The sequence below is a fragment of the Emys orbicularis genome, chromosome 3, assembly GCF_028017835.1.
Source record: "Emys orbicularis isolate rEmyOrb1 chromosome 3, rEmyOrb1.hap1, whole genome shotgun sequence".
In the NCBI taxonomy this organism is placed as follows: Eukaryota; Metazoa; Chordata; order Testudines; family Emydidae; genus Emys; species Emys orbicularis.
Window position 1 is genome coordinate 112,101,256 of NC_088685.1, and position 13,469 is coordinate 112,114,724.

Genomic DNA, 13,469 nt, shown 5'->3' on the forward strand with positions numbered 1-13,469 from the left:
CTGAAGAATGGAATGATTAGATATTTGTAAATCAAGATGTGTTGCAGTTTCTGTTTATTTCCTTCATTGACTCAGAGGGACTTTTTACTGAGGATGTGAAAAATGCCCTGGAGAAGATATTGACAGAGTGGAAAGAGGTGATCAGGCACCTGGAAGAACTGGCAAGAAAGATACAATACCAGGATGAAATAAACACATATTTAAGAGAAATGGGTGAACTTGAGAAGATTGTAAATGAGAAGGAGGTGTGGCTAAAAAATGTCACTTCAGCATTGCAACAGCCACCTTTAACAGCCCTAAAAGAGTCATGTCAGGTAAGGTTGGCAACCTTGTTTACTTTGATATTAAACTTATAGAAGAACGGAATACCCCAGTTTTGTTTAGCCTGTTTCAACAGTGTAAGGGTAATTGTCTCAAAAGCACTCAAGTCTTATTTAAAATTAATGGGCTTTAGATGCTTTTGAAAACTTTATCCTAAATCTGTTGAATAGTCATAGCACAAGTATTTATACAAATGGTTTAAATGTATATCTTGGTTTTGTTTTTGTTGTTAATTTTTCACAGCGGGAGCTCACTCATCTGTTAAGTCTGTGCCCTCAAATTGAACATCAGACTGCTACCTGTAAGGTGCTCACATCCCAATCTGCTGCTCCAAATTTCATCCAAGACATCTTGAGCAGTATTACTGATCGCTTCAGATTTGTCCGACACAAATTGGAAGAACGACATCAGCAGCTGAAGAAAGGTAAATATTCCATTTCTTCTATTTAAATCACATTGATGCCTCTTTTGATTCTGTCCTTCTTAAAAATCAGATTTTGATACATACTCTTTTGGTGCATAATCTGATGATCTCAGCGCCTGCAAAGAACTACTGCTGCACTGTATAATATGCATGATTGTCTTGTGTCTTCATTGACATACTGCAAGTGCCACGTAGAATTTGTAGTTGTGTAGAAATATAAAAGTAGCTTTTCCATTTTCCTCTTTTATCCACAATATAACAGTCTGTGCTAAAAAAGTTTCCAGTTCTTCGTGTAGGTTACATTATAAGTCAGTGATATCCAGAGAGCGTTTCAGAAAAAGATAGAAAGTGCTGAAAGGAATGATTAGAATGTCTGAAAAGTAATATAAGGACAGATTATTTCTCTTGATATATTTATAATAGTGCTCAGTATAATATGTAACATTTAAAGAAACCTCTTGCAACTATTCTTGTCAAGGACAGTTCACCCCTTATGAAGATGCATAGTACACTGTTGGAACGATATATAATAAATTAAAAAAGTGATACATTTATCAGTCTGGTTCTGTAATCCTTCACTGTGGCACTATTCCTATTGACTACAGTGGGAATTTTTCTGACATACAGATTGTAGGACCAGGCCCAGCACCAGCCAATTATAGTCTAAGAAAGGAAAAAATGTATGCTTTTATGAATTGTATATGTTAAAATTATGGGATAAATTGCTGTGCTGCCAAGAAACTTAGTTCTCTTATGATTGTTGGCTGGTTGTTTAGGCCACAGTTCTCAAACTTTCCTATTTTGTGGACCATGTCTAAAATACATTTCTCTTCTAAAAGTTCATAAAGTGCCTTCGTAAGGTTATCTATGTCTCAGTATTACCTTGTATTTCTGTTGTCTGTTTTTGTATCTACCTGTTGTCTCTTGTCTTATACTTAAATTGTCAGCTTTCTGGGACAGGACCCATCTCACATGATTCTTGGGTGCCTAGCATAATGGAGCCCTGATTGCTGCCCTTTGGCACTACAGCAATCAAAATAATTAATAATACATATAATAATAGTAAGGTTCCATGTTTATTGTGTCTCTGATTTCCTTATCAAATGTGTTCAATTTACACGTTTAAAAAACAAGTCCTAATTGCTAGCTCTGCTAGCCTTTGATCTATTATTAATCATGTTTATGATGTTAGTTGTGACTAAGGACCAACCTACTGTGGAAGCCCCATTGTGCTAGGCACCGAACAAACGCATGGACCCTGCTCTGAAGAGCTTATAAGTAAGGCTATGATTTGGTCACAGAAGTCACAGAATCACAGACCTCCGTGACTTCACTCCGCAGCTGCTGGGAGCTGCAGGGTACCCCCACATCCCCTGGTTGCCAGGAGCTGCGGGGTACCCCTACTGGCAGTTGTGCGGGGGGGAGGGAATCCACAGCAGGGTAGAGTGCTGGACCCTCCTCCCTTCCCATTTTGTCATGGATATTTTTAGTAAAAGTCAGGGACAGGTCACACCTTCCATGAATTTTTAATTGCCTGTGACCTGTCCCTGACTTTTACTAAAAATGTCTGACAAAATTGTAGCCTTACTTACAAGCCAAATAGATGAGACAGACACAGTGTCTTAACAAACAAAGAACTGCGTGATGGCAGCAAACGACATATTAGTACCACGTTTTTTTTGTGGGTGGATTTTGTTAGGAAGGGGATAAGTTAAATAGAAAATGAAGGGGGCAGGGCAGAGGAGGAGCAGGTTTGGTGTGAAGCTTAAGGGGAAGAGGCTGTGAGGGAAGGGGGTGAATGGAGTGAACAGCCAATCAGCACCAGTTAAAACTGTAAAAAGTTCTGATTGTCCAGAGGTCCCTGCTTTGGCTACTTCTGCCCCTACCAGCTGCAGTCTCTGGCTGGCTCCTCTCTGTAGTTTCCCCCTGTGCCCCATGAAGGTCAAGATAGCTGCTTACATATCTATAGTAATTAGGCTTGCAGTGTCCTCTGTGCTCACTGCCCTCCATGCGGGTGTAACTGATGGAAAATTAATAAACATTTCTCTTGATGCACAAGAAGCTGTGTTGGTTTTCTGGTGCCAATTGGAGCAAAAAGTAGTGAAAACTGATTTAGTTGCTGAGCATATAGGCTTCTAAATAGACACAAATAACTGATCTGCTGTGTCCTATTTATACACAGGCCCTTTTCAGAATAGAACCACACTTCAAGTAACTCTTGAGGAAACTTCCATTTTGAATTCCAAATCTGATCTCCCACATTTCTTGCCATAACTATATGGCTGTATATGTTAAAAATTAATATCAGGATTGTATTAAGGAGATACAGACACTATGAAAATAACAGTGACATAGCGGTGCAACTGGTTAGGTACATCTTTTCATCTCGTGCCTGCTATTTATTTATTTCTTCCTCGGTGTACAACTTTTTTTAACATTAAGTCTCCTCCTCTTGTTGCCTGCTCTCACCTTTTGCTGGTTACTTTGCAGTTAGGTTCTGGTCTATATGTTGTTTACCTCTATGATTTTGGTGGTGTCTGCAAATTTGGTTGACATTACACAGAAGAAATGTTAAGCAAAGAGAGTTTCTAACAGACTTCAGTTCCGGTATACCAGTGTTTCTCAATGACTGGTCTGTGGACCAGCGCCAGTTGCTGAGGTCTCCCTGACACAATTTAGGAAGGCAACAAGCCTGTCCATGATAACAAAAAGATTGAGAAACACTGCTGTATAGCAGATACACGAGGGAACTCTGGAGGAATGGCTGGTAAGGGAACGTGATTAAAATTAATTTTGAGGGAAAGAATAATATTTGACAAAAAAGGGAGATGGGAAACCTGTAAAATACATAAAAATGTCTTTAAAGATAGGTTACAAAGCAGGTTTCAGTCCTGTCTGCTGCTGTGTTGTATATGATCCATGAGAGATTTGGTATTGCAGAAAGGCTATGACTGTAAGACCTCATTAGTTATGACTGTCTAGAGAGTTTCTAGAGCAGGGGTTCTCAGACTTCATTGCACTGCAATCCCCTTCTGACAACAAAAATTATTACACTACCCCGGGGAGGGGGACGGAAGCCTGAGCCTGGCCAGTCCCGATGCCCCTGGTGGGGGGTGGGCTGAATCCAAAGCCCAAGCCCGGCTGTGGGTGGGAGCAAACCTGAAGCCCCATCAGCCAGGGCTGATAGCCTTGGTCTGAAGGCTTTTGTCCCGGGCGATGGGGCTCGGGCTTGGGCTTTTGACCTGGGCCCCAGCAAGTCTAACATCAGCCTGGGTGACCCCAGTTTGAGAACCACTGTTCTAGAGTATTCATCTGACCAACTAAATCTCACAAAATCCCAATATCTTTTTTGCACCCTTCATGACTACTTAAATAGAAGTGTGGTGTGTAGCAGGATGATGTGAAATCACATACTCTTTTTTTATGTGGGTGCATGGATCAGTACTTGAATATTGGCTTCTATATAGGGCTGAAATGGCCTTTTAGTTCACCTATGCAACCACTGTAATAGAAGTAGCTCTGGGTACCACAAGTAGCCTCTGTGCTGTTGAATTGATCTTCTGAATCTCAGTAACTGATTCTGTCAAGCAGAAAAAATAGGTGATAGTAACAGTTATTGTTTAGGCCACAGATGTAGGGGGATCTTATCCGGCCATGGGCTTTATCTTGCAAGGCTGTGAGTGCCCTCAGCTGCCATTGTGAAGTGAAGGGGAGTTGAAGGTACTCCATGTATTGCAGTCCCACAGTACACTTATATGCAAGGTTTCAGTGAAATATGATATTTGTTTCATGGAGTCAATCAGTAACTTCATGTAGTACCATAACCTCTTAATGGAGCTATTTTTGTAATTAACTGCAGCCAAATATATAAATGGTAAACGCACAAACACATATATGGTAATGATCTGTTAGGGAATCTCATTTAAGTCTTTTATTAACATCTTTCATATACTTCTAGCATTTCCGCTGATGCAGAGTTTTTGAATAGACTCCTGCCAGACTGACCTATATCTGTATTACCATATATGCCTGTAAACCAAAGATGTCCATACTTTTCCACTAAGCGAAACTATTAAAATTTCTAATATATTTTTAATTTTTAGCCAATTTTAAATTTAGTAAATGATAATATGGGGATATATGTACCTTTATTTACAAAGAAGTAGCATTCTTCTGCATGAAATAAATCATAAGTAATGTGAACTGTTTCAGTATCTGCTTGAACTATATTTAAATGTAATGTGATATATGTGCTGTTTGATATTTCATAGTCTGTTGGATCATGGACCTTCAGTGCTATGAGTTTAGGCTACATTGAAACATATTGAACATCTACCTCATTTTCTGCGCACAAACCATTTTGTGAGTTGAACAAGGCAGTGATCCTGTGGAGAAAAACGGGATGTGACCATATCATTCAAGACTATAACATAATACAGCTAAAGTTGGTATTGGTAGCAAAGAGTTAAGATTCCACAGACATTCTTAACTTTGGAATTTTTTGACTGCTAAATGCTTCACTTTACAACGTTTTAAACCTCATGCAGTGCACATCCTCCTCACTGAATGAGGTAAGGGGCCTCTAGTCTCATTCACCATTCACTCTGCCATGAAATAAGGCAGGGGCCGTTCAGAATAAATAGTATTACTCTTGGGGGGATTCTGCGCCACTGTGCAATGCAGAATTTTGCAGAAATTAATATTGTGCATGCAGAATTTCCTCCCCCCCCCTACAGAAATGTTGCAGAGATGTTGGCTGCCACTAGGGGCTGCTGGACCCAGCAGAGCCTAGCTCACAAATAGAAGACAAGGCTGGGGGGAGTTCCCAGCTGTAGTTCCCAGCATGCCCTGAAGGAAGGAGGAAGTGTGCAGGAAACTCTGTGCAAGCCTGGGACGCAGCATCAGGATGTTTCTCCCTCTGGATCCCTGGGCTGTAGGAGAGTAGGGGGTGAGAGTGTCTGGTCTGGAGGGGCCCCGCAGCTGGCCTCTGGGAGTAGGGGTGAGAGTGTCTGGGCTGGGGAGGCCATAGCTGGGCTTGGGGGAGGGGGGAGGAGAGAACCACATCTGGCCTCTGGGGGGGTAGGTGTGTCAGGTTTTTGGGCTGGGGGGGGCCCCATGGCTGGGCTCTGTGCGGGAGGGGATGTCTGGCCCCCCAGCTGGGTTCTGTAGGGGAGGGGGCAGAGAAACAGGAACTGAGTTGTCATAGAGGTTTCTTTAACTCTCTACTTCTGGGGGATATGTTTTGTGTGTGAATGTATTGTTACAGACATACTTGCTCACAGGTATTTTGAAATAAATTACCAAACTATTTGAAACTGGTGTGATTATATAGTGTTGTTTTAACAAATAAAATTTGCAGAATTTTTAAATTTTTGGTGCAGAATTTTTAAATTTTTGTCACAGAATTCCCCCCAGGAGTGTAATATGTAACTGCATAGACTAAAGTGTAAGGTGTACACGCAAAGCCTTAACTTCGGCATTTCTGGGCAGGGGCCTGATTCAAAGTCCACTCATGTTAGTGGAAACGCTTGCATTGTCGTCAGTGGGCTTTGGATCAGGCCCTCAAGCATTAATTCAAAAAAAACATTTTTTTTTTTTAATCAGTGTAGCTACCTAAAACTCATACATGGAAGAACAACTTTTAAAAATACTGAAAGGTCATGGTGTGTAATTACTTTAGCAGATTAAAATGGTGGGCTTCTACTACCGTTACCATGTCTAAAATGGGAGCGCAGAACCCCTTGAAACAGCTACTTACTGTTTACTTGGTAGAAAGGTGCAAGCAGGATAGTTCATAATTGGATTAAAGAATTGCTTTTCTATGTACTGACTATTAAATTTAAATAGTTATTTGTATAGGGCCTGATTCAGAGCCTACTGAATTTCCCAGGAGTCTTTCCATTGACATCAGTGGGTGTTTGATCAGGCCTGTAGAATGTAACAGAAAATTGGAGTGCCAGATTACCTCCTCCATGCGCCTTGCTAAATATGTTCTTCCCTAATGTGAAAAGTGATTATGCAAGGATGCTGCATTCCTGAAATTAAATTTAATTAATTAGCAAAACATATTTGAAGTATATGATACAGGATAAAGAACTAGGTATGCCTATGGCACTATAGAAATAAATAATACTTTGGTGCAGGGTAAATTAGCCAACCACATGCCACTGAAGAATGGAAGATAGAGTTCTGTGAAATTGAAATGTGCATAAGAAATTTATTCTCTTTCAGCTTTGTCGAGCATATTAGTCATACATAATTCTTTTTGGAAATACTTGTCTGAAGACGAATTCCATCTTTGAAGCTTTTAGGAGTTTGACCTGCTTCTCAGGAACATTCTCTGTGCCTCTCTGTATCATTAAAGCTTCACTATTAACATTCAAGCCAGGCATACTGGCTTCTGAGAGATTTTAAATGTAGTGCACAAATATGTGGCTTTTAATATTTTACAGCCCAATATCAAGTTCACTGATCTATAAGTAGATTCCTCACCCCTATAGTCTTTTGTTTTATGCATCGAAGAGGTTGGATGAAGTGTTTTATGCTGGCTCCAGTTGGGGGAGGAGAAAAGCTGTCTTTCCAGTGCAATAAAAATAAGATTAAAATGCTCTGCTATTAGGGCAACTATTTAATGCATCACATAAGGAACGAGCTCTTCAACTCACATTGTCAGAAAACTTTCCCACGGATCATGCTTAAATTATAGGTTTTTATCATGCTCATTATGACGAAGAATTATTTTCTAATTGTTATGATTTAGTTCACGTGCGTATGAACAGATATATGGGTAATGTGCATTGCAGTAGATCATGGCAAGATGTGACTGGAATATGCTTGATTTTTTTAATATCTAGAAAATCATTTGAAGTAAGCTTGTTTGTGTATGAATGACAATATATTTTAACCATTTATTACCTAGTAAACACATCCTAATTAAAGGGGTCAGATAATATATTCAATGTAGATTATAGTTTTTGAAAGTGTCGTTTGTCTGCAGATTGGAGGGCATGGTATTTGCCCCCAAGGTACTCTCCAAACTTTTATAAAAGAACCTATTGTTTGTTTGAGACTTTCTTATATAGTGGAAACTGCGTATAGTGCAGTATAATGTGTTTTTTGTCATTTAACATAAGTTGAATTGCTTACAAATAGAAGGAACCTTCGGGATTTATAAGCTCCTACAATGGCGAGAAGTACTGGTGCTGGGAGTCTGCAGAGTTTATAAGCTTGTACAGCTCCATAGGAATGTTGTTGAGAATTGCAACTTGAATTTTATTTCAAATAGGGATGGAATTTCATTGCAAGTTCCTCATCAGCAGGTTTCACTGATTAAAACTGTGCTCCTACTTGCTATACCATGAAAGCTTTCCTCTTAAAACTGATATGGCTTCCTTTGAGAAATGGTGCTGCTGAATAGGTCTAATTGTCTCCAGAAGTGTTCACTCATTATTCAATTAGAAATGGTATGAAGTAGCACTGATAGTTTTAACAATCCATTGTTGAAAGTGAGCCTTTTGATTAATTTTTGGTGGTGGCAGTGAAGAATTTGCATATGTATCCAAGGCCAGAGAATACACATACTGCAGTACTATTTTGATAGCCACCATCGTGTTCAGTGCTGATTTTAAATTAAATATTTTGTTGATAGTTTCTGAAACACACAAACTAATGTGCCAAACAAATCCTTTGAGATTCCAAAGAAGTCAGAAGCAGGAAACCTAATTAAAAATAAATAGGCTTGCAAGGATTAGTTTTTTATCAGTAAATGTTAATAAACGTTGATTTCACCTCACACACACAAACTGATGAAAAAATATTTCCTTTGATGACTGAAATTTTGAGACAGGGAAATTTAGAAAAATGCTACTTTGAGAGCTTATTAGAGTTTGACTTAAGACTATATACTTTGTTTATTTTTGATATACAAATTATCCACATAATGTTTTAACCATTATAAAACTTTTACTTTTTGAATCTCAACATCTACTGTCCTTTAAATAATTGTCTGATGCCCCCTGATTTTCCACAACTGAAAATTTAAATCAATAAAAAATGAAAAAAAAATTGCTTAAAATAACCGATATTATCCATCAAAATGATATAAAAAAGAATTCTGCCAAGCCTAAAAACAAATGAACATGTGCAAACAGTCCACAACACATACTAACCTGCTGATTCATAGGTCCCAAGGTCCCTAGTTTTAGGCTGCTCCTCAATGTTTCCAAGTAGCATTTGATGTATTGCCAGAATGAATTCACGCCCTGTCATTACTTCAGAAATCTTAGATGTAGGCTAAATTTTTCAGAACTAAGTTCCATGTTCAAAAAGGGTCTTAAGTGTCTAAGTCCTTTTGGCTTTCAATGAGACTCAGGCTCCTAAGTGCCTAAGTCACTTTTGAAACTGGGATTTCAACTCTTGAGTCACTTAGGCATTTTTGGAAATGTTACCTATATTCCTTTCAAGGCTCTACTGTATGCTATAGATATTAAAGATGCTGTATAATTAAAAACAGCAGCAAGAAAGAGGCCTTCTCCTCCCTACTGATTCTTCATTATGTAAATTTTTTTCATTATGTCTCCATGCATCTGAAGAAGTGAGTTTTTTACCCACGAAAGCTTATGCCCAAATAAATCTGTTAGTCTTTAAGGTACCACCAGACTCCTCATTGTTTTTGTGGACACAGACTAACACGGCTACCCCTCTGATATTTCATTATGTAAAAACACCAACAACTACACCTACAGAAAAACTAACACCACCATGAAGTCCTAGCACTTTGCATATTTTGGCCTGTATTGCTAGCACGATAATCAGTATTATGGCTCCAGGAGTTTGTGTTGTAGCATTCGTTCAAATATATGAAATACAGCTTAATTCCTTTTAGAAATAAAAGCACTGTGTGCCCATTTCCTCCCTCTTTTAAAAATAGCAACCTTTTTATCAAAAACAGAGCTAGAATGCCAGCCTAGCCAGGATTACTTGGACACTTTGAAGAGACTGAAGGATACATTGAATGAATTGGAGAGTAAAGTACAATCCATCATGAGTGCTGTGAGTGACCCGAGTAAGGTTGAGAGAGCCTTGCAGCAGACAAAGGTAAGTTTATTTTCACTTTTGCATCTAGAAACTTGGCTGTCTTGATAATTTAATTACCCCAAAGAAGCATTAATGCAGCTGGCAGCTGCTTTTTCCCATCCTACATCCCAATGTTTTAGCCAGATTATCTGTGACAAGAGGTGCTTGGTGTACCCTAGCCAAATCCAATGGGATAATTTAAACTTTTTCCCTGCATCACCTTGGAATTTCAGTTGAGTAAGGGATGTATCTTTTTTTTTATCCTAAACCGTAAAGTATAGCTGTGAGCTATTGAAAGACCTGCCTTTCAGGCGGCTTTTCAGAAGCAAAGAGTACTGGCCCTTCGGTACCATGGAGAGAATGGCTTTAAAACATCTGTAGCTAGAGAGAAGTGAGACTTCACTTACTTTATATACGTGCAATAGTAAGTAGATATCTTTGTCAAAAGCTGTTATATAAATGTACGAACTTCCCACTTCATATTTGTGTGTGTGTGTGTATATACACACACATGTATGTGTGTGTGTGTGTGTATATACATCCAAATATACCTCTACCCCGATATAACACGAATTCGGATATAATCCGGTAACGCAGTGCTTCAGGAGGGTGGGGCTGCGCACTCCGGTGGATCAAAGCAAGTTCGATATAACGTGGTTTCACCTATAACACGGTAAGATTTTTTGGCTCCCGAGGACAGTGTTATATCGGGGTAGAGGTGTAGTTAAATATATACACATATCTCCAAATAGTTAATTTTTTAAAAAAAGTCCCCATAAATTAACTGTTCTCTCCTCCTCACCCCTTTTTGTAACCACGCTGTGTAATGGAGAAACCTTTTTCTATGCATTAGTGTAGGAGTGCGGGGATGAAGCTGGAGGAACTCTGCTGAAGACTAATTACTGGTTAATTTTTTTCCTTTTTTGGGTTTATTTTTTTTGAGGGGGGGTTAGTTTTGGTTGTTAAAGTCCTAGTAAGTGAGGATATCCGTGCTTTACTTTATAGACAGCCGATTACGATATGGCAGGAATTCTGTAGCTTGCTCTTCTGATACTGCTGCTGTGTAATTTAAAGTTGGCAGAAGCCTTTAGTACATGAGCTGTTGGAAATCATGAACATGACATTTTTTAAGTCTCTGGGGATCTGTCTGACTGGACTTCTGTTTAAGAATTCCACTCCACCTCTGTGACTAATTGACCTGAAGGGACATACTGTGCAGATGTATGATAGTATAAGAATGAGAGACATGAGAGTTATAGTGGAGGGCAACAAAGATCTCAGAATGATGTTGAGTAGGAGGAACCTGAGTCTGTCTGCTCTCTTCCCTCACACTTACAAAGAGCCATAAGTGCCTGTGGCATAGACCTTGCGCTAGGATTGAGTTAGGCATCATTATACCACTCAGTGACCCTCTTTACAGAAAGTGAATCTTTTTTCCAGAAACAGCCTGAAAAAAGACTTATCAGATGGACACTTTGCAGTTTGTACAGACTGATAAGCAAGTCCCAGTCATAAGAGGAAGCACAAAATAAGTTTCCTGTGTCTCTCTTTTCACTAACTACATGGTGAATTTGAAAATGTTAAAATGTTCATAGAGGAGAAAACTTCCCCATTACAGTACGTGTAATCAGACAGAGATAATCACAAGTTAGCAATGGGTGCAAATATTCGTATTTTTGTGGGGTTCTTTTAAAAAACGAAACTTCAGAACACTAACAAAAATGATTGATTTAAGTAAAACTGTGGTGATCTTGGTTCTTATTTTAGATTTCTGTCTCAAAGGATGTGAGGTTTTTCTTTGTCATTAATATTTGAAAATTAGGTATTTGGCCTATCCTGTGACTCTTTAGAACTTTAAAAATGCATGATGCCTATTGTTATTACTATAATCTTCCTATATTACAGCTAGTATAGCAGCACTAAGAGCCAAGGTAGCCATTGCTTCCATTGTGCTTACTGTAACGTACTTTGATTTATGTGATACATGCGATATATATGGAACACTGAAGATGAAGGGAGAGTTTAGCTCCATTTTCTGCCTCTTTTGACTCAAATGTCTTAATGTAGACTATTTGCATGTGTGCACATATTGTGTATATCACAGTATTTAGGGTTACCATAGTCTGGGTTTTCCTGGACATGACATCTTTTTTGGTTTTCCAGTCTCCATCTGGGCCGATTTTTGAAATATGACCAAGTGTCCATGATTTGGTACTGCCACCCTCTTCCCCCCACAACCCTCCCCTTCTGGCAGTGTCCTCTATTTGGGAACTTGAAATATGGTAACCCTAAAAGTACTACCCATATGTACATTTTTTCCCCTGTTTTTTCCCTGCAGACTGTTTGTGAAACAATAGAAGACCAGAAACCTACACTAGATAAACTTGCAGCAGAAACAAAAGCTTTGGAAAAACATGCTTCCTCTGATATAGCAAAGATCTACAAGCAAGAGTTCAAGCGTATACAGGAGCAATGGGACAAGTTTTCTAAAGATGTTCACCTACTGGAGGAAATTGTCTCTAAACTGAGGCTATTTGAGGTAAAGTGAAAAATATTTGGGTTTATATTGGTTTACATACCTATTAAGAGTCTGTTTTCTTCTCCCTGTGCAAGCATGAATCCAGCTGATGTTTGACTTTAACATTAAATATGTATTGGCCACAGATTTAAGTAGAATATAAAAATCTTATCACAGGGAATGCTGAAGTATAGTGTAGTGTTGTCATGAGTGTCTCCATTTTAAAACCTCTGATGATTTACTTTTTGATCATCTGATAGAATTGTTTTTACTTTAAAAAAAAAATAAAAAAAAAAAATCCTCCTTTTTACTCTGTTCCTGGAATGGTAAGAGTCAAGTGTATCATTAAGAATTTACTCCTGCTAGATGCTGAATGCCCTCAACTCTCATTGCTGTCAGTGAAAGCTGAGAGCATTCAGCGCCTCTAAGGGATGTTAAGCACCTTACAGGATACAGCTCTAAATGCTTTGCTTTTCTGTGTCTGAAAAGTAAGAATCCCATTTCTGCTCCTGAACCTGAGTCCCTTGAAGTTGAGTTTGTATTAAGTGTAATACTGGATTGGCACAGTGCCTTCAAAGAGTAAGGTTAAAAGGAGGGTGATATATAGGAATGGTTTTCCAGTTCCAAAAATTAGTCTTTGAAATGTCAGGAAGGTGGGTAATGGTTATTAAGAATAATTAGCATTTACAGTGTATGGTACTTCATCCTTTTAAAAAACATTATACAAACAATCCTCACCAACAGTCTTCTGAGGCAGGAAAGGAAATATCCTTACTTTAGAATGGGAGGGATTACTTGCTCTGTGTCGCACAGATTCATTGTGTAAAATGGATTTAAATTAACTTCTGGGTCGCCATCCCATTCTCAGTTCATTAATCTGTGATATCTCTATGGGGAGGCAAAAACATGTGAAAATTCAGTGCATCATAACTTGCTTTCAAAATGTAGCTCAAAAAATATAGTACTACCCATCATTTGTAATTATGAAGTGGAGAGTGTGTGCCAATCAGAGCAGATTAAAAACCAGTCTGTCTGTTAATATGGAGTCATTGGTGTGTCTAATGTGATTAGTGTAGTGCTTAAGCAGACATTTTGAATACATTTCAGATCTGGGTTTCCCCTTCCTTTTTT

General features: G+C 38.7%; 1 protein-coding gene across 1 annotated transcript in view; it reads left to right on the forward strand.

The window, feature by feature from the left end:
- The window catches only part of UTRN (utrophin), a 534,032-nt gene that overhangs the window by 118,285 nt on the left and 402,278 nt on the right, over window positions 1–13,469 (forward strand). Inside the window, exons 19-22 of the mRNA XM_065401441.1 lie at window positions 76–314; window positions 565–745; window positions 9,696–9,841; window positions 12,159–12,359. Of these exons, the coding sequence (XP_065257513.1) occupies window positions 76–314; window positions 565–745; window positions 9,696–9,841; window positions 12,159–12,359 (767 nt within the window). The remainder of the gene's footprint in view (window positions 1–75; window positions 315–564; window positions 746–9,695; window positions 9,842–12,158; window positions 12,360–13,469) is intronic.